The sequence below is a fragment of the Brienomyrus brachyistius genome, chromosome 3 (assembly GCF_023856365.1).
Source record: "Brienomyrus brachyistius isolate T26 chromosome 3, BBRACH_0.4, whole genome shotgun sequence".
In the NCBI taxonomy this organism is placed as follows: Eukaryota; Metazoa; Chordata; class Actinopteri; order Osteoglossiformes; family Mormyridae; genus Brienomyrus; species Brienomyrus brachyistius.
In genome coordinates this window covers 8,425,443-8,446,351 of record NC_064535.1, presented here as the reverse complement: position 1 = coordinate 8,446,351, position 20,909 = coordinate 8,425,443, and the positions used below count along the sequence as shown (strand labels likewise).

Below are 20,909 nucleotides of genomic sequence, written 5' to 3'. Positions count from 1 at the left end.
AGTGGTGAAGAAATATGCTGTTAATTCCGTTAATGAGGGAGGGCAATTAGCCCCCCACAGGACCAGTGCATGGAGCCCAGGTGTGAGCAGCAGTGTGCCCAGGTGTGAGCAGCGGTGAGCCCAGGTGTGAGCAGCGGTGAGCCCAGGTGCTGGTGCCCATTTCCACTTCCCCATAGGCCGGCGCTCCTTAATGGGATGTGCCGCTTCCCATTCCTCCCGGCTGGGAAAGTGAGAACCACCACAGCCAGTGGCAAGAGAGATGGCCGAGGAGTTGTGGGGTGTTGGGCCATACTAGCGAGCCGTAGGCCTCCGATTGAAAGTCACACACAGTGGAAATGGCCCTGAGGAATGAAACGGTGCTTTGTTTACGCAATTTCTTTTCACTCATTCCGTCTCGCTTTCCATTGAGAGACACATACAACTTTAGTTGAGAATCAAGCTCGGGGTCTGAGCACAGGGTCAGCCTTTTATCCGGTGCCCCCCCGGAGTATTTCATGGTGTTAAGGACCTTGCTCAATGGTCCAACCCGCTGAACCCCCCCCCCCCCCCCCCCCAATTGAGCACCGAAATTCAGATTCCTAACACAAAGCTGGCTTTCAAGAGGGCTGCATTTTCCAGCAGCCATTCACCTATCAAAGTTTTCATGGCAAACTGTACATTCATTAAATCAAAGATTAACAGAGTTAATTGGACTGGGTAGATGTCAAGTGTATTAATAACAAATAACGGCACTGGAGCTGTTTCCGTCGGGGGGTGTGAGAAGAAAGCAGTATGACGGCCGTAATGTTGGTTTTGCTCAACGCGGATCAGCATATTAGGCTGCGAGCTGTAGGATTTCATGCTTCTTGAAAGCCCAGGAGGCTAATGTGCTCTGTCGACTGCAGCCCAACTGAGCTTCCCGCCTGCAGTCACAATCCCCCCCCTTCCTGTCTCCCGCAGGAGTTTGTGATGATAGTGGTGTTTGGCCTGGAGTACATCATCCGCATCTGGTCTGCAGGCTGCTGCTGCCGCTACCGGGGCTGGCAGGGCCGTCTGCGCTTTGCCAGGAAGCCCTTCTGCGTCATAGGTGGGTCCCTCACCCGGGCCCCGCCCCTCCTCACCGGGGCCCCGCCCCTCCTCACCGGGGCCCCGCCCCTCCTGCACGTTATCATGGGGTTTCGTCAGCGTGGCATTCCCAGTGACACAAACATGTCAGCACATCAGAGACAGGTCCTTAATGGTACTCTGAAACAGTCCCATGATGCTCTGCAGTCAGTCGTTACAACAACTGGAAAGGGTCAGAGTGGGCCGCTGGGTCAATAGGTCATTCTGTTGCCTAGCTGCCTGTAAAGTCTTTTATTGCTTGTTCCCTATTACGGCCAACTATGAACTGCATAGGGAGTCCTACACTGTAATCCCGAATAAGTTGGCAAAACTCAAAAAATTTGAGGTAATCAGTTACGTCAAATTGTTTAAGTTGTGAAATTATAATTTTAAGTAAGCAGAAAAATCTAGTTTTGAGTTTGTTGTACTCATGCAAAATAATTTGTTCTTACTTAAAATACCCAAGTTACCCTGTTTATACATTTTGAGATCAATTAACTTATTTTTTTCAATATCTCCCAACTTTAAATACTTAGTCACCCTGCTTATACATTTTGATAGCATTTAACTTAATTCTTTTAATTTCTCCCAACTTTAAATACTTAGTCACCCAGCTTATACATTTTGATTGTAATAATTTTTTTAAATTAAATTTTCCATTTTGAGTTTCATAAATGAAATTAACCAAATTCTAAATCTGTAAACACTATAAATGTATGAAAACGCATCTGTAATTTCAAGCAAACACACAATACCATTTTTAACATTTATTTTTAAACAAAAAATGTCCAACAGGTAATACCAACATGAATGTTTACAGTAAACATGCCTTCTATAAACATACAAATTTCTCAAAACCTTTAAAACAGTTTGTCAGTAACAGATTTACAATAAACACTATTTTAAAATGAATAAAGTATGCCCAGAATGTTAATACAATGAAAAAGAATAACAATACTTTCTATGGTGTTCTATTTGATATAACAAATCAACATGACACCTGTAAAGTAACCCTTTAAAAGGGTGAAAATTCTCAGGGGAAAAAAACATTCAGGAAAAAGTAATGCATAAAACCCAGTATGACTTGTAACAAAAAAATATTTTTGAAGAATTATTTTGTAAAATATTTTTTAACAGAATTTTACATGACCAACTTTGTTTAAACATGAGCTTCAAAAAAAATGATTTAGTTTGACAAAATTAAATATCCTGATTTTTAAAACATACATTAAGTCATATAAAACTTAGTCTTGCGGCATTCATAAAAAGAAATAAAAATAGTGCATTCTGGTAAGTGACTCCTGTATAGTTTAAACTACACGTACTGACATGTTTTTAAGTTACTGCCCCAGTGCCAGCCTTCATTAAACGAGAAAAAAAAAGTAGCTCTACATCAACTCATTCTTTAATGTTTGCACGCTAGGAGACAGTTTTCCGTCATCCATGCCGAGTAAAACTTTTTGCACAAATTCAAAAGTTTTGGCAAGTCCTTTAGGATATTTTAAGTGAAGAGCATACATGAATCCAAACAAGACAAGAAAGGCCTCTGGAAGTTGGCTATGGGTGGTGACCACTTCATTCTCCAGGACAACTGAGACCCTCACTGGATCGTAATGGATTGGAGCAGCAGCATTTTCATGAACAACTGTAAGCAGGGACACTGGAGCATCCTCAGTCAGTACTTCAGGATTATCAATCTAAAAAATATTATTCAGGGACATGTTATATTCATGTTAGAACATTATCAATATGACTGAGTCAATATTACATGATTCATCAACTAGTGATAATTACAAATATATTAGTAAGTAAAGGTTGCTCCTCAACCTTCACCTTTGCAATAGAACATGCATAATTGTAAAAACAATGAATGAAGGCTTACCAGGGTGGTCCTAAAAAATCCTATGTCTTTGTCACGCAGCAAAACTGGAAGACCTCTGATAACGGTAGTCCGTCGTGAATTTACATCATGCAGTTCCTGTAAAGATGAAAAACAAGAAGAAGAAAAAAAACAACATCTAAATATCTGAAATAAAGAAAAATCTAATTACATTTTAAAGAATACTTCATCTTATGACAACAACCATACCTGCTCATCATGAACTTTCAAAAGATTAGCCAGGGCATCTGCTGTCTTGCCTGTCTTGGATGCTTTTTGCCTTAAAATGGTCATCAAACAAGGTAGGAGGTAGTCCAGTTGTGCATAGAATTTGTTGGGCAAATTCTCATTTGTAACACGTTGGTACTCTGCAAACAGCTAAATCGGACAAAAGAGAATTTTATAAAACAAACCCACATCAGAAAATATATAATAATCACTAGAAAACAATTATTATTATTATTATTTACCTCAGATGTTATACGCAGTGCAGGCCAGAGATTCAGAAACTCATTCACAGATGGGCTTCCGCTAACAATGTTCTGTCGTCGCAGAGCAAAAGTTCTCTCCATGTTCTTGTGGATGAGACTAGTATTTTTTTCTGTCTTCTGGACTTCAACAGCAATTTCCTGTCTAACTGTTTCAAGAGATGCTTCATCCTCACCTTGAGGAAAGTTTGGCAAATAATTAACCTCAGAACGTCTTGGTTTCTTGATTTTAGAATGTGATGGTTCATTCTCAGGATGGCCTTGACTTCTTTTCCCAGCATTAACAGTTACCTCAAGACATCCAATTTTCCTCATTTTGTTTCTCAAGTTGCCCATCTTGAACTTTAAACTGGTTTTCCACCCATTCCAACCTGTGTCAGAGCCTGGCTCCTTCAAACAAGGATGCTTTGTGACAAGGGCCTCTGCTACTTTTCCTATCTGTTTGTCGTCTGGGTACGCCTTAAAATCATACATGGTTGAGCCAAGCTTCTCCAGAATGTCATGCTTTTGGTCTCTTGTCAACTTTAGACCCTTTCCGCTCTTCTCAAATTCATCATTTCCCTGTCTAAGCCTTAGCTCAACATCATAGGAAAACTGTGGAATTGGAAAATCACGAGGCCACATCTTAGAACGTTCAGGATTCGGTTAATGTTAATGTTAATGATTAATGTTCGGTTAACGAACGGCGGTTGTCGGTTGGGAAAATTAACCGAGATGAACATCCCTAGTTATACATTAACTACGTAACGTTACTGAACAGCGTGTAACGAGTCCGATCCGCCATTGAAATTAATATTATATAAATAATATTACACCTTTCAGCTGAGAAGCCGCACAAACGAAGTATTTCAAAATAAAACTCCATGTTGTGGATAACGCAGTTTTAAAAATAAGTGCGGCATAAATGTTTTAATTTCAATTTTACCTGAATTTATAAACATTGTGCTGGTCAGTAACAGCTCCCAACACTGAACTAACGTTAAAAGTTTCTTATTGACCAACAAGCTACAGCGCGGGATGAGGAGCTTCCTCGCCTCAAGATTTAAACAGGGCTAAACGCGTACTCTGTAATGCAACACATCTAAACGCATCTACATTACTTTTAAATGTTACTGTGATTATATGGATTAAAACACTTGCTTAAGATTCATTGGATTTGTATATTTCAATATTTTACTTACTGTAGTGTCAAGCGAGGCCGATCCGCCATCTTGAAAAAAACGAACGAGGAATAAGCGCGGGCAAGACAGTTGACGTGAACCTGGATGACGTCATACGCAAAATCACAAGGCTGAAAGATTTTGAGTTAATAAAACTTTAAAGAGACATTTTGTTTAAATTAAACCAGCAAAATTTTCCATCTTACTTGAAAGGTTTAATTTTTACAAACTCATAAATAAGAAAAAGTTCTAAATACTCATAAAGGTTAATTAATATAAACTAATTGTAATTATTTAAGTTAATACAACTCAGTTCAATCAATTAGTTACAGCATTAGGGTTTACAGTGTAGGGATGCTTTGTGTAAAGATCTTCTTCATCACCAGAGAAGCTGTGACAGTGGCAGCTCTTGATGTTACGTAGGAAGGACGAGGGGGAGTCCAGATGACAGGGGTAAATAACCAATACTTTCATTGAGAGGCGTAGAGGCATTGCTAAACTCCGCTCAGGGCTGGAAATCGCGACCAGGCCAACATGTGGCTCGCATTAACGGGGGAAGAAGTGCCTGGCGTTGTAAGGTAACCAGACGAAGGTTTCGTCTGTTTGCTCTCCATGGCTTGCTTTGCGTGCGGCAGGCTGCCATTGGGAAACTAGGGTCTGGGCTACCGTTCCCGGATGAACGCACGTCAACACAGCCTGACCTGGCTACTGAATGGGAGGCCTGTGGAAACCGGACCCAATTAAGTGACCTCCCCCGTCTGACACCAATGTCTCAGGTCTCCGGGTTACTAGAGCCAGCAGCCCGGTTGCGGAGTTAGCTGGGAATTCATCCAGCGCCGTTATTTACAGACTGTTGGGAAACTGGAAAAGTATTCATGCAGAGCTGACAGGAAAGCAGAAAATGACCAGTCTGCGTCAGGGGAGCGGGCTTGTTAAAAGCAGCTCAGGTTGAACTTTCCGAGCTACTGTGTGAGGAGAAAATGAAAGCGGGATGTAAAGTTCGACGCCGGTGAAAATCCCAATCTGCAGGCACTGTATTCACAGGATGGGTGATTACAGTAGCAGAATAGCAAAAGAAGTCTCATAAGGATGACTTAAAATCGGTTTAAACAAGTAAAACACCTTCTGAACATTCTGTTGGATGTATTTTTTTAAGGTTCTTAACGTGAAGAATGGATATTTGAATAGGCCGCTGATAATTTGTGGTGCCGTCTATAAATTAGGGATTCGCCTTTGAGTTTTCAGGAATGCCAGTACCATGCCAAGCAGTTCTGCTTTCTCTTCCTGGCAAATCTATGTGATTTTGATAAATGTAGGGTTTTGTTTTGATCTCGCTCTTGTTTGTGACGAGTTTCAACGTAACTTAGGGATCGTTTAAGAATTAAGTGGCTGAAATTGAGCTTTAGTTAACGAGAACTTAGAAGGTTTGACATCTATGGAGAACAGCACTTCCCAGCCTTGAAGTTATAATGACGTCCTCTGGGTGGTAAAAGGGCAGCTGTACAGGGATACTCTGGAAGTGGAGCTGCAAACGATCTCCGTGTCTCTCTGCGGAGACCCATACTTCCTCCCGAGGCCCAACATGTGTTTGTCATTTAGAAGACACAGTATTCGACATCGCCCTTTGACCTTTTCCCGGTGACCTCTCTACCCCGCAGAGAGACACATTGTAGCACATAGTGATCCCGCTGATGTGAAGGAAAAAATAAATGCGTATAACAAAAGGACATGGTACAAATATGATAATTCAGTGTCCTGTTTCGTTTTCTGTACCATCAAAAAAAGAGAGAGACAAACTTGATCGATGTGATTTTTGGGAAATACAATACTATCCCTGTGTAGGCATAAGTGATTCCCTCCTTAAAGTGTTTGTGTTTTTTCAGGATTTTGTGTTATTTTTCCAGAGGAAATGGGTTCTTGTAAACTCCCCCAGGGGCCTCTTTGTCCTCAGATTCTCTGGAAAAAAGACGAAAGAAACCTGAGTCTCATCATTTAGTCGATGCTCCGTGTGTGTTTTTGTTACCTGCCTCTGGGATAGGGGAGAACTCTGGACACCCTCTGTTCCCTTCCGATGGGCCAAGCTGCTCTACAAGGGTCCCAGGCACAAAATGGCAAGATGCCCTTAGATACGTGGGTCTGTGGGGAAAACACAAGTGCGCAAAGGATAACGGCAGCTTCGGTGCTCCTCTGTCCTGCGGCTGCTAGCTCACTTACGGAAGGAATGCCAGGCAGCTCTGAGTCTATCTGCTGCTTCCATCCAACCGGCCCATCTGTGACCTCCATTGTCTGTCCCACAGCGACGATGTCACTGGCGAAAAGTGCTGCAAGTGCAGGACTGGCCGGCTCTCCAGACAGCTTCTGAATCACGTCAATTAGCCGACAAAATATTACCATGAAGAACATTGATGCTGTAGATCTAAATTAAGGGCACAGCTAAGCTGCATCTCTACTGTAGATGTTTTTGTTGCCTAGTTGGATACTGATATTTAGCTTAGTAGCCAAATGGCTAACTGTGTGGAACACTTACTAGGGTCTATAAGGGTTAAGGTGAAGGTTTACTTAATTGGGTGACGCTTTACATTAAGTGCACCTTCAAAATGCATTTATAGAACATTCAGGTCACCTTCATAATGCATTCATAGAACATTCATAAGCAGCATACAAGTACACTTTAACATCTTAACATCCCTTAACAGCTTTAACATACATTAATATCAAACATTACATAATTATACAATTATAATGTTTGATATTATTATATAATGTTTGTTATGAATGTATATTACAGCTGTTAAGGGATGTTAGGATGTTAAGGTATGCATGCATGATGCTTATGAATGTTTTATGAATACATTATGAAGGTGTATGGAACGTTTTATGAATGCAATATAAAAGCATTATGAAGGTGCAGTTAATGTGAAGCGTTACCCTTCATCCGCCTTCCTCCGTGATCACAGTGCACATATAACAGTAACAATACACAATAACTATACTGCACAATAACAATACCAATCTAAAGTGCAGGCAGTAGCCCTTGCATGCTGCTGTGTGGTACCTGTTCATGAAACCTGTGCACTGACCCCCATTCCCTGTACACAGACATCATTGTGCTAATTGCCTCGGTGGCTGTGGTGTCGGCGGGCAGCCAGGGCAACATCTTCGCCACCTCTGCTCTGCGCAGCCTGCGCTTCCTGCAGATCCTGCGCATGGTGCGGATGGACCGGCGGGGCGGCACCTGGAAGCTTCTGGGATCAGTGGTCTACGCCCACAGTAAGGTAGGTCTATAGTAAGGTAGGTCAACAGTAATATAGGTGCATTGTAAAGTAGGTCCACAGTAAGATAGGTGCACTGTAAAGTAGGTCCACAATAAGATAGGTGCACTGTAAAATAGGTCCACAATAAGATCGGTGCACTGTAAAGTAGGTCCACAATAAGACAGGTGCACTGTAAAGTAGGTCCACAATAAGATCGGTGCACTGTAAAGTAGGTCCACAATAAGACAGGTGCACTGTAATACAGATCCATAATAATGTAGATGCACTATAAAGTAGGCCCACAGAAAGGTAGGTCCACAGTAATGCAGGTGCACTGTAAAGTAGGTCCACAATAAGATAGGTGCACTGTAAAGTAGGTCCACAATAAGATAGGTGCACTGTAAAGTAGGTCCACAGTAAGATAGGTGCACTGTAAAGTAGGTCCACAATAAGATCGGTGCACTGTAAAGTAGGTCCACAATAAGACAGGTGCACTGTAAAGTAGGTCCACAATAAGACAGGTGCACTGTAAAGTAGGTCCACAATAAGATCGGTGCACTGTAAAGTAGGTCCACAATAAGACAGGTGCACTGTAATACAGGTCCATAATAATGTAGATGCACTATAAAGTAGGCCCACAGAAAGGTAGGTCCACAGTAATGCAGGTGCACTGTAAAGTAGGCCCACAGTAAGGTAAGCCCACAGGAAGGTAGGTCCACAATAAGATCGGTACACTGTAAAGTAGGTCTACAATAAGATAGGTGCACTGTAAAATAGGTCCACAATAAGACAGGTGCACTGTAATACAGGTCCATAATAATGTAGATGCACTATAAAGTAGGCCCACAGAAAGGTAGGTCCACAGTAATGCAGGTGCACTGTAAAGTAGGTCCACAATAAGATAAGTGCACTGTAAAGTAGGTCCACAATAAGATAGGTGCACTGTAAAGTAGGTCCACAGTAAGAAAGGTGCACTGTAATAATGGTCCATAATAATGTAGATGCACTATAAAGTAGGCCCACAGAAAGGTAGGTCCACAGTAATGCAGGTGCACTGTAAAGTAGGCCCACAGTAAGGTAAGCCCACAGGAAGGTAGGTCCACAATAAGATCGGTACACTGTAAAGTAGGTCCACAATAAGATAGGTGCACTGTAAAATATGTCCACAATAAGACAGGTGCACTGTAATACAGGTCCATAATAATGTAGATGCACTATAAAGTAGGCCCACAGAAAGGTAGGTCCACAGTAATGCAGGTGCACTGTAAAGTAGGTCCACAATAAGATAGGTGCACTGTAAAGTAGGTCCACAGTAAGATAGGTGCACTGTAAAGTAGGTCCACAGTAAGAAAGGTGCACCGTAATACAGGTCCATAATAATGTAGACGCACTATAAAGTAGGCCCACAGAAAGGTAGGTCCACAGTAATGCAGGTGCACTGTAAAGTAGGCCCACAGTAAGGTAAGCCCACAGGAAGGTAGGTCCACAGTAATGGATGTGCACTGTAAAGTAGACTTACGATAACGTAGGCCCATAGTAAGGTAGGCGCACTGTAAAACAGACCCACAGTAAGGTAGGTCCACAGTAATGGATGTGCACTGTAAAGTTGGCCCACTGAAAGGTAGGTCCACATTAATGTAGGTGCAGTGTAAGGTAGGTTCACAGTAAGGTAGCTCCCATAATAAGATAGGCCTACACTAATGTGGACCCATGATAAGGCAGTTCCACAGTAAGGTAGGGTCACAGTAAGGTAGGCCCACAGTAATGTAGTTACATTGTAAGGTAGGATCACAATAAGGCAGGGCCACAGTAATGTAGATACACTGTAAGGTAGGATCACAGTAAGGGAGGCCAACAGTAATGTAGATACACTGTAAGGTAGGCACACAGTAATGTAGATATACTGTAAGGTAGGATCACTGTAAGGTAGGCCCACAGTAATGTAGATACACTGTAAGGTAGGCCCACAGTAATGTAGATACACTGTAAAGTAGGCACACAGTAAGGCAGGCCCTTTCCTTGCAGGCTTGGTCAAGTTGAAAAAAGTCTGTGGTTTATAGCTCGTACCAACATACCATCATGGTCTGTGATGTAGAGTCCAGTCTGTGGCATGGTTGTTGTTTTCTTTCATCCCCCTTGTTTCTGGTCTGGATCGGCGGCCATTTTGAGCTGCTGCGGAGCTCAGTGTGCGTATGGCTTTTCTCTCGCAGGAACTCGCCACAGCCTGGTACATTGGCTTCCTCGTTCTCATCTTCTCCTCTTTCCTGGTGTACCTGGTGGAGAAAGAGTTCAACACAGAGTTTGCCACGTACGCTGATGCTCTGTGGTGGGGCATGGTGAGCGTTTTTCCCATAATTCCACTGTGGTGACACGCCTGTTAGGACGCGGTAGGCTTTAAGAATGTCCCTGCAGGTCACGCGTAGCTCCGCCGCGCGCTTGGCTCTGTCGCGCTGGAGACAAAACAACACAGCACTCCTCAAAACACACTTCACAGATGGTTTTTGGGGTCCTTTCAGTCTCATTCCCTGGTTCAGTATCTCCTTCATTCCCTCTAAATGTTTATCCTAGGAGAGTTTCCGTGAAAAATGTGGTGCGTCGTGGAGAACTGGAGGGAGCTCTCTGTCTCTCTCTACTGGGGCTGTCAGAGGAACTCACTGTTGTTCTCCGGCTACTGTTTATTGTAAAGGTTTGGATTCCAAGCAATAACACACAAATCGTGATGATTTCGGCAACGAGTCACATTAAGGCAAAATGACTGTGGCCGTATTCAAACGACCCTCAATCGCAAGCCTTTCGTTGTACTCAAGTGGGTCAGTTATTCAGTTCTCGTGATAGGAGAGAGGTTCCACGTTTTCTATAGCTATAATATAGCTATATATATTGCACATTATAATAGTTGCATCATGAATATGCATTACAAGGCTCTACGATACAGGGCACACAGGTTCATTGCAATAGCTGCACTTGTAGAAAATGGAAGTTGGGAATATTTTGTGCTTTGATTATTTATTTGATAGTTACCCTAGTAGCTACGACCATGTCCTCATAATACAGGAATGGAAATTAGCATGTACTGTAGCATGTTTTAAAGCTTTCAGGTTGAAGCAGGTACAGGTCATATGAATAATAAGCTTTTTTACAAATGGCCAGTTGTTTTCGCTAAGCGTTATGGGTCCTTAAACGAATCGGCCAGGCGCTATTTTTTTCCCTCCCTTTTTGTTCCATTCGACTGCAGCAGACATATTCAGCATTTGGAGTTCATGTAAGAGCAGGGAGTTTGAATGACACAGTGCTTGGGTACGCCTGCTCAGTGCTGTCATGTGACGTCTCTGATCAGATTCCTGTCTGAGCAGACAGCTGTCCAGCACACTTACGGGGCAGACTCCTGACCAGGCATGACACTGTGCTCTCTCAAAGACCTGGATTCTGATTCACTTTAATAGGCCATTCTTAGCCTCTTTCGCTCCCTCTTACCGGAGTCCTCCAGTTTATTTTGGCCCGTTTGTTATTTGACAGAGAACCTGAGCCTCCCATTTATTAGCGAGGAAAACTGAGGAGTGTACATGTGGTTTCTCAAACCATGTCCAGGCCAAACAGGCAAACAATCAAATGGTTGAAGGCTTGTTTGGCTAGAGATACTTATTGTTTTAATTGGACAAAGCAATAAAGAAATTGCACTGGGGAACAAAGAGATTTGCATGCATGCGTAGCAAGATTGCTGGTCTTAAAACTTCACGTAAGACTAAATTACTAGGTTTACAGTACTCCTCTGGGTTCTTGTTTTCTTTTGCTGCTATTAATATTCTGTGTTGTCTACAACTTTGTCTTAAGTTACTGTGTCTTGTGTTCACCAACATTTCTGGTCCAAGGAAACAGTTTTGCTGTCACTGTACTCTACCACATGTCGTCGTCTAAGGCTTCACGAGACAAGAGCCACGAGACAGGCTGTTCATCCAGGGGTACTGCTGGGGTTGCCATAGGTGAAGTCTCTGATGCTCTGATGTCTAGTGCTGCTGCCCCTAGTGGCGATTTACAGTAAAATGCGTTAGAATACTCAAATGAGTTTAGTGTAGTAGCACTATCCTGCAAGTTCAGTTCAATATGTCTCCTATATGATCATTTCAAAGAGCGATTCAGGCACACCACTGCAAGCCGATTTCAAGGAAATAAGGAAGTAAAGGACTGTTAAAAGTCAGTGAGAGGTGGCATGTAGCTTTGCGGGTTAGGACTCATGCCTGTGATCGTAAGGTTACTGGGCCAAATCCCATGGTTGTCAGATTGATTCTACTGTTGGGATCTTGACTAAGGCCCTTGACATCAATTGCTCCAAGGAACTGGCTGATCCTGCTTTCCTGAAGTAGTAATTTCCTTTATGCGACATAAAGAGTCGCAGTCACAGTCACTCAACTGGTTGGTTGAAACAAAACCTTGGTCTGGATGTGTACTTTCTGGACCTGAACTTTCTACCTCTGTCTTTACTGGATTACTGTTGTGAGTAACTTGCCCAAAACTGTAAATATATAAATGAATAAGTCAAATCAGAAATGTATATGTGTGGCGAGGAGGTTCTCTTAACCCTCTGCTGTTCTCAGATCACCCTCACCACCATTGGCTACGGGGATAAGACCCCCCAGACATGGACGGGCCGCCTGCTCTCGGCCGGGTTCGCCCTGCTGGGTATCTCCTTCTTCGCCCTCCCCGCGGTAAGTGGACATGCAAGCTGAGCCAGGAGGAAACCCCAACTGGCGACTCGGTTACCCAGCAGGACGGTTACGGTGCTGTCGCGGTTTGTGCCCGCAGGGGATTCTGGGGTCTGGGTTTGCACTGAAGGTCCAGGAGCAGCACAGGCAGAAGCACTTTGAGAAGAGGAGGAACCCGGCTGCCAGTCTGATCCAGGTAAGCAGGTTCCCACCCCGACCACAGCTAAATACACACTACAGATTCCAGCCAATGAAATCCAGGGAAACACCATTTCTGATGCAGGCCTACATTGTTATGTGGCCTACATTGTTATGTGGCCTGCATTGTTATTTATAGCAGATTCCAGTCTAACTTTGACTGCAAACGTCATTATTATTATTATTATTATTATTATGTTATTGCTTTGCCATCCAGAGTGTTCCCTTGCCTTTTGACTTGTGTCTCCTTGGACAGGCTTCAGGCTAACACCCAGTAATGACTGGGACCTTGTACTGGATAAGCAAGCTCTGAAGACAGAAGATGTTATTGCTAACAAACGCCACGCTTTAATTTACTTTATTGGTTTTTTTGTTCCCCAGCACAGCACTCCCCAGTATCATTCTCTCCACAAGCCTCTGTTTTATCGGTCTCATCCCCTGCTAGGATTTAAGCTCAGTACCTGTCTTTGCCCCTTTTGTTAGATTTAGCTGTTTCAATTTGATCAAGGAGGGGAAAAAAAACTATATTAAGGAAGTGTTTTGAAACTCCGCATAGGAAGGAACCCAAAGCTAACATTTTCCGTGCAGTGGGCACATTTTGGACGAAAGAATTCCAGCACACCAGAGAGTCCCAAAAGATTGATCTGGAGGGAATGAGCACTTATTTGTCAGTGGGAGTGACCTTCTGGGGTGTGTACTGTTCCTGTCATGTGATATCCATTTAAGCAACAGCTGACCAGCCCTCAAATTTTGTTTGTTAATGAATTGAAATGAAAAGCCCTCCTGGCTCCATCTAGTCCAGTGCTTCCCATCCCAGTCCTCGGGAACCCCCAGACGGTCCATGTTTTTTTCTACCTCCCAGCTCCCAGCCATCAAGAACATTAAAAACCTCCTACAGGTGTGTTTGGAGGTGGGAGGGGCCGTCTAAGGCTCTCTGAGGACTGGGTTGAGAAAAACTGTTCTAGTCATATTGGTAAGTAGCGTGAGTGTTTTGGTTCCTGGATCGTTGTAACTCTGTTTCCATGCAGTCTTGTTTCACTCTGGTGTGCTTTTCCTCCATCCAGCCAATCAGGAAGGTACCTGCCAGGTGGGGAGGAGCTTGGCAGGCATCCAGCATCTTTGGGGTGTCTGCCTCATTGTCCAATAACCGAGCTTACTCTCTCCAGGGCCTGGACTGTGGTCTCAGGGGCGGGGGGTCATGTGGTTTTGAGGTCCGCAAAGAATGACGGTGAATGCGAGCTTCACAAGGATAATTGTTTTAAGGCTAATAAATTAAGAAACATGAGCTAGTGGTGAAACGATTGACTATTTAGTTGTTTGGTATCTGTAAGCACACTGGAGATTCTCCATATTTGTGCACATACTCATTGACTTCATTTTATTACATCACTATCCTTCAAATCCCTGACTTCTGAGTTCTGTCGTCATTTAGTGAGATTCCAAGGTTGCCATGGATATTTCTCAATATTCATAATGTCCTAGCGGCCAGCACAGTGCGTTCACTAGCAAAACAGCTGCATTTGCAGCTGCTCAGCCCCTTTCACCCTCATTCAGTCTGACCTTTGTTGGGAGGGGGGGGGGGAGGTCAGTAGAACCTTCCGGGCTCATCTTAAGAAAGAGGCTTTGTTGCTTCTGCCGTAGGCCTGACCTCTGACCTCTCAGTCTGACTTCATCACCCTACAACTCCTCTGTGTCTCTCCCTCTGCACCAGGCCGCGTGGCGCCTGTACTCCACGGATGGAGCCCGATCATACCTGAGCGCCACCTGGCAGTACTATAGAGGGGTTTTCCCTTCTCTCAGGCATGTACGATGCTCTGATTGGACCGCAGCACTCCGACTGTATCCGTTTTACTAATATGCACCTTTTTGTTTTGTTTTTGTTCGTTCATTTTCCTTTCGTTTTGTAACATCCCCTCCCCCTTTCCCTCTGGCCTTGTTTCAATTCTTCCGTTTCAATCGTTTCTTTCTTTTTTCCGTCGCCCCCCTACCTTCCTTTCCCTTCCCCCTGGTGTCGTGTGTTCTTGCGCGTAGTGTGTTTGGCGTAATTATGCGGCTGATGAGAACTCGGTTTCCATTGCTACCTGGAAGCCCCATGTGAGGGCCTTGCATTCCTGCAGTCCTACACAGTAGGTACCCCCCTGTGGCAGCTGCTGTGTTCGATGTCTGTGCGCCTCCAGCTTTCTCCTGCTCTGCCTTTCTCTGTCTGTCTCAGCACAATGCAGCCTGTTCATCTTCTGTCTATCTGATCTCTGTGGCGTGGCAGTGAGGCGCGGCCATTATGTTTACCTGGTCCTTTCTAGGGAATGCAACACAACAAAAGGCACGCTCAAATAGGTCCGTGTTGCGGTGGGTACAGGGCAAGCCGACTCCCAAACTGCAGGGGATTCTGGGTCGATTGAATTCCTAAGAGGATCACTTGAAACTCTGCCATCTGTCGGGATGATTCGAGCTTAAGACCTGCACTCCCACACGAGATGACTTGCTGAAGTTTGGTGAACCAGCTGTACTCCTTACTCATAAGACTGAGCACAACTGCTGTGTTTGCAAAATCGCTCTGTTTCATACGGACGTGCTTCCGTATGTATGTATGGTGTATTTTCGGAGGGCCTTGAGGTAACCAACAAGCTGCGGAGTAACTCAGACAGGCCGCTGATACGGGCCTGAACTAAAGTCTTAGTAATCAAACTCACTAAGAAGACATGCGTAGGACCTTTGGGTACCTGCAGGGCATCAGAGATTCTCAAACACAGAGATTCTCATGCAAAAGATATCCTGAAATACAGAGTGACAGAAATTCAGAAGCACATACAGTAAGCGCAAATGACCTCAAGCCCAGAGATTCTCGAAATTAGCACAGAGTTACTCAAACGCAGAAATTCTCGAAGACAGACGTTCTCAAACAGAGATTTTCAAACACAGAGTGACGGAAATTCCTGTGCCCAAAGACCCTCAAGCACAGAGATACTGAAGCAGAGAAAATCTCAGGCACAGAGATTATTTTGCAGAACTAAGGGCAAACCACGCCGGATCATAGCTGTGTCCCTCCCCCTCCCTGTCCCTCCTGCTGTTGTTAGATTCTCCCCAATAAGCCAGTCAACAAGCTGTGCTGCATGTTTGCTTCCTGCCGCGGTGTTCGCCTCGCTAAACTAGCTTGATCTTCCGTTATTTTCCCTTGTGTCTTGTGCGCGACAGTCCGCCTGCTTCTCTACTCACTTATTTACCTTTGACTGTGCAGTCACAGGTGATGGCAGTGACGATGACCTATCGAAATTTATCTCTGTCAGTGTCACCAGGCCAGTTGTGTGTCTGTCAGTGGTTGTGTGGTTAAGTCAAGAATTAATCCTATAATGTTTGTCCTTTCTCTATCATTTACTAACACCTGAAGGAAAGACCAGGGCGACAACTCAAACAGGTTCGTAGTGCTACGTTATATATCCAACGCTATAAAGCTACTTTGATTTTTCTTCTTTTTGGTCTATTCTTTATATATTCAGTTGACTATCTGTTCTCTATTTTGTTTATTTAGTTTTGTCACCTTGAACTTTAATTGATTTTGGTGATGAAACGAAAATGTGTTTTTATGGACTACAGGATATAAAATGAGTATAGATTATGAATATGTCATTTATATAAGGGTGATATGTATGAATATAATTACCCTTTTGTAGATTTGACATTTTCACTGGAGTTTTTAGTGGAGATTGATTTTTGGAGGGAGGCTCTGATTCGCAGCCCAAACAGCAGACAGAGAGAATAGGGGGAGGAGGGTCCGAGGCGAGCATCCCAGGGCCAGCCTGGTCCTGGCAGAGGGTCAGTCTGTCCTTCCCTATCCTCTGTCGTTTACACTCCTGGCGTGTCGCCCTCGGTCTGCGCGGACAGACCACAGGGCCAGCCAGGGGTGGCATATGCCAGTCCCCGGTTTCCAAGAGCAACCGCGGTGAAGCAAATCCGCGTGGCGTAGCCGAGATACCACACGGCACGTCCCCTGGCGTCTGTGAGCAGGCACTCGCCCCAAAATGATAGACTCATTAAGGAACTGCCCATGTATGGAAGCGCTGAGGTACCAGATCCCTGGGCACTAAGAGACAAGTTGGAGTTCAGTACCACCCCCCACCCCCCGCAGTACAGCTGATTATGCTGTAAGTTCGCTAAGGGCTGCTTTATTTAAGCCACCTCTTGCCTGCAGAGGGCTGCTCTCATTACCTGGCCCTTCTCTGGTAATAAGCATACTGTGGCATTTTATATTTTCTCTTAGTTCCATAAATCAGGCTTTTGTTAAGTGCAGAAAGAAAGGAAACAGCGGATGTGTTAAAGCCAGAGGTTGAAGCGGTAGTTCTACCTGCAGCAAGGAACACGTGGGGAATCTTCATCTTCTGGGAAAGTGGTGGATGTCGGTCACACCCCCCGGGGCCTGAATCATTTCTTCTGCTTTGGTCTCGTGGAAACCAGTGATGTCACGGAATTGTACTCAGATTAGCCAGAAACTAGGCAGAATGTGTAGAAGGGTTAGGGTTAGGGTTAGGGTTAGGATGAATCTGCCTGATACGTAAAGTATATGAGAAGAAGGAGAGTGATCATATGATCTGCGCTCCCTCAATAGATCTGCAACAGTTGGTAGGTGTAGATCTATGTGTCATTAGTGAGAAACAGTAAAGTGGTCCAGGAGCAAGTCTTTCTACATTTTGTAGAAATAAAGGAGAGGATCCAGGCTAGATCTTTCTGTCCTCAGTAGGTATAATGGAGAGGTTGTTCTGTGCGTCTTAAATAGATGTTTTAGAGTGTTTCTGAGGCAGGTCTGTGTGCCCTCAGTAGTGATGGCAAAATGGACCTGGAATATGTTTTGTCATTTTTTTCCACTATCATGTCAAACAATGAGTCCGGATGAGGGCAAACAAGGGTGAACGAGGCCACATTTATCTGCTTTCATGCCGGTTTAATTTAGAAGTATTAGCTAAATTAAAAATAGTCCAACTAGTCCATTCTCTGGGGAGACCTTTGCCGAAAAGCAGCAGATTTGTAAATGACAAATAGTCCAGACAGATCTTAGTGAAGATGAACCGAGATAAATGTGAGAGAATGATGTATGGTTTTAGAATATTCACTCAAAAACTGTTGAGTGAAGAAGATTTTTTATACATAGCAGTATTCCTTGATAAGACTTTCATTGATGTTATGATGTCACACTATTCAACCAATGACAGAATGTTACAGTTTAACGTCATCTCAGGCCCCAAGCTTGGTGCGGCCCAACACCGCATGCTCTGTCACGGCTCTGCCAAGCAGAGATGGCGATGGAGACGCAAACCTGGTGCAGACTGACAGTTCAAAAATGACTTTCGGTAGCGGTCTGTGTCATCGTCCCCATCGGGAAATTAATGACTTTTCTAATTCCAGTTACAATTTTTCGCTACTTTACCAAGAGTTCTGTCCAAGTCATTTTTCAGTTAGGGAGCAATTTTGGTTCTGCATCTAGCTATGAAATTTCGTTACCTGAACAAGAGGTCTGTGTCCATTATGGCAACGTTGGCTGCTTGTTGGTGGAGTCTGTTGCTTTTAAACATGCCAGCTGAGACCCCGATGCTTGTTCGCATGTTAGTTGCTGGGGAGAGTGGATGGCGTTTGTGTGTGCGCCTGGGTCCTGTCCACATTATTGCCCTCTTGGGTGCCTCTGGACGATATCGCTGTATATCAGACTACCAAAATACATTACCGGTGAACTGCTAAGCAAAACATAATCATGTAAATGGATGAATCATCCTGTAATGTTGTTTTAAAATGATTGATGTCCAATTATTTTAGGCTTCAATGGTGTGATGTGTTGTTTATGCAACTCCAGTTGAAAAGGGAAGGTTTTTTTTTTTGCCTTTTTCCCCCTCCTGTTGCCTCTGCTGCCCCCTGCTGGTGTAATAATGAATGATTATTTGTCTCCCCTTGGGCCCTAGTAAGAGCCTTAGTAATAAGCAGAGACTCTTCAGGAAGTATACGTCACGGAAACATAGGTACCCAGCTTGGTCACATGATCTTTGGGAATGCTAATTAAATCTAGATGCATGAGCAATGACAGAAAAATTCCTCTCTGTTGCCCTCCTCCTCACCTCTACCTCCCCCCACCCTTACTTTTGAAAATCCATTTCATTTGGTGGATTTTCTTTGATTTGGAGTCTGCTTCCCATTGGCCCATGCTATCTGCTCCCTGATTGGTCGTACCAGGACAGTCACGCAAATGTTCTCCCTCTTCTGCGTTACTCACCACCACTCCTACATGCATGTGCACAATTTAAGTTTTATTGTTCATATGTTCTAACACTGCCTCATCCAATTAGGTGCTAGAATGCTGGCTCCTCCCATTTCATCACCCTGATAATGACTTTGAGTCGACATGCTTCAGTCAGCAGTACAAGTCACAACTGTCCGAAGGTCCTGCTGATTAATGCGTTGAGTTTAATGACTCCTCCTGTTGCATGACCCCTGCATGACCCCATTCCCCCCTCCCCATCTCTGCCCCCCTTCAGCTCCTGCCACCCTGGCGATGGACCCTCATACCGGAAAGTCTCTTCATGGCCCCGGCCTCCCTACTTGGGCATCTTGCAGCAATGCATGCTGGGTAGCTTAGCGTATTTCAAAGGTGGTGCCTGTTTGACCCACCCTCAGCTCACACTGCTCACTCCATGTCAGTCTCAGCCAGTCCTTCTGGAAACGTCTTTATAATATGCGACACTTATATTTCGCAAGATTGGGTTCCATGACTACCTGATGGAGGTATCTGAAAAGATAAACATGCTGGTGGTATTACAAGCATGTGTCTCTTGACGGGGTGAGCATGCCAGGTTTAGCTGTGCACGCTTGAGTTCTGTGCTTGCGTTGTGGGAGCGGGTCAGCATTCACTAAGTAGTAATTCCTGTGCGTCCTTTCAACGCAGCCAGAAGCTGAGCTTCAAGGAGCGCGTGCGGTTGGCCAGCCCCCGCGGCCATAGCATCAGGAGTCGCCAAGCCTCAGCTAGCGACCGGCGCTCCCCCGGACCCGAGGTGGCCGTGGAGGGAGCCAGTCCGGCCAAAGTGCAGAAGAGCTGGAGCTTCAATGACCGCACCAGGTTCCGGCCCTCGCTCCGCCTCAAGAGCCAACCACGCGCCGCCTCTGAGGGTGAGACGCCTCCCTATTGGCTGTCTGATTAACTCATGTGGTGGATAAGAGAAGAGAAATACAGGTTTTTATAAAAATGTAACCCAGATTAACCGCAGGAAAAAAAAAAGGAGTATCACAAATTCCTTCAACATCCAAGATAAAAACCTGTTCTTAAATCTAATCGTAAGAGCTGAAGAAAAAATGTAACTGGCAGGCTTATGAAATGTGCGTTTCAAGAAGGTAAACATTTATTGCTGGATACAAAAGAGAACATTTAAGGAAATATGCATTTGAGGTTCAAAGGAGCCCCAGGTAATTTGGACCAATCACGTCGTCCGTGTGTTGCCTAGATGAGTGCCATTTTACAGTGTGATTAGAATGGACGCCCACGTGTACAGTCCTGCAAATTATGGCTCTAAAAGCAGCATTGGCCCTGCGGTGAGACACAGCGTGAGTCTGGCGTCTAGATACATAGGGTTCTCCTGATGGTCCTGAGGACGGCACAAATGAGCTTCCTGTAGCAGCGCACGACACCGGGGTCCTGAATCGCTTGGGGCGGTTGACGGTGATCCCCTCTCCTGCCTGTAAATAATCACGAGTTATCGCGTCACGGGTGACATTCCCAGGTCGGACGTACCCTGTGCGATTGCGAGTTCGGCCACTGTTATATTCCGGCTCTCGGCGTTCTGAATGTTTACAGGTGGGTCGCCCCAGGTGTAATGATGACTAATGATGGTTAATGGCGCTTAATGGCGGTCAATGACGGTTAATGGCGTAATGAGGAGTAATGAGGCTTGTTATAGGGGTAGAGCGTGTATTTGTGAAGTTGACGGGGGTGAGATGAGAGGATGGCATTGATGACTGGCTTTACTCAAAAATAGTTTCACCACGGCCAAGTATTTATCCAGTTGTTTTTTTTTCTGCACGTGTTCGTTTGCATACAGGTTCACCTGACAGCAGGAGTAGCAGATTGGTAAGAGCAGCATAGTAACGTAATGCCTCCCTCCCTCTTTCTGTCTCTGTAT

At 44.5% G+C, this 20,909-nt stretch overlaps 2 protein-coding genes across 4 annotated transcripts in view; one reads left to right on the top strand and one right to left on the bottom strand.

Moving 5' to 3' along the window:
- kcnq5a (potassium voltage-gated channel, KQT-like subfamily, member 5a) overlaps positions 1–20,909 on the top strand; it is a 75,634-nt gene that overhangs the window by 46,805 nt on the left and 7,920 nt on the right. Inside the window, exons 3-9 of the mRNA XM_049009002.1 lie at positions 940–1,066; positions 7,710–7,885; positions 10,075–10,200; positions 12,457–12,567; positions 12,665–12,760; positions 14,474–14,562; positions 19,682–19,902. Coding sequence (XP_048864959.1) covers positions 940–1,066; positions 7,710–7,885; positions 10,075–10,200; positions 12,457–12,567; positions 12,665–12,760; positions 14,474–14,562; positions 19,682–19,902 — 946 coding nt within the window. The remainder of the gene's footprint in view (positions 1–939; positions 1,067–7,709; positions 7,886–10,074; positions 10,201–12,456; positions 12,568–12,664; positions 12,761–14,473; positions 14,563–19,681; positions 19,903–20,909) is intronic.
- Positions 1,838–4,908, bottom strand: LOC125739171 (uncharacterized). 3 transcript variants are annotated; one of them, XR_007397083.1, is made up of 5 exons: positions 4,632–4,908; positions 3,433–3,626; positions 3,173–3,340; positions 2,966–3,061; positions 1,838–2,780 (listed from the first exon to the last, which is right to left on the bottom strand). XR_007397083.1 is itself a non-coding variant. In XM_049008999.1 (5 exons), exons 2-5 carry the CDS (start codon positions 3,922–3,924, stop codon positions 2,472–2,474), a joined length of 1,065 nt encoding a protein of 354 aa, XP_048864956.1. In that variant the 5' UTR covers positions 3,925–4,044; positions 4,632–4,904; the 3' UTR covers positions 1,838–2,471. The 3 variants fall into 3 exon arrangements, 2 of the variants coding, with proteins under 2 accessions (XP_048864956.1, XP_048864955.1); XM_049008999.1 differs by having other exon boundaries at positions 3,433–4,044; positions 4,632–4,904; XM_049008998.1 differs by lacking the exon at positions 4,632–4,908 and having other exon boundaries at positions 3,433–4,625.

Excerpts from the sequence above, each read along its gene's own strand:
- LOC125739171 (XM_049008998.1), bottom strand. The coding sequence starts at position 4,074 with ATGTGGCCTCGTGATTTTCCAATTCCACAGTTTTCCTATGATGTTGAG. Across the intron at positions 3,341-3,432 it reads CACTGCGTATAACATCTGAG|CTGTTTGCAGAGTACCAACG; the intron begins GTAAATAATAAT and ends TGTCCGATTTAG. Across the intron at positions 2,781-2,965 it reads GATTTTTTAGGACCACCCTG|ATTGATAATCCTGAAGTACT; the intron begins GTAAGCCTTCAT and ends AATATTTTTTAG.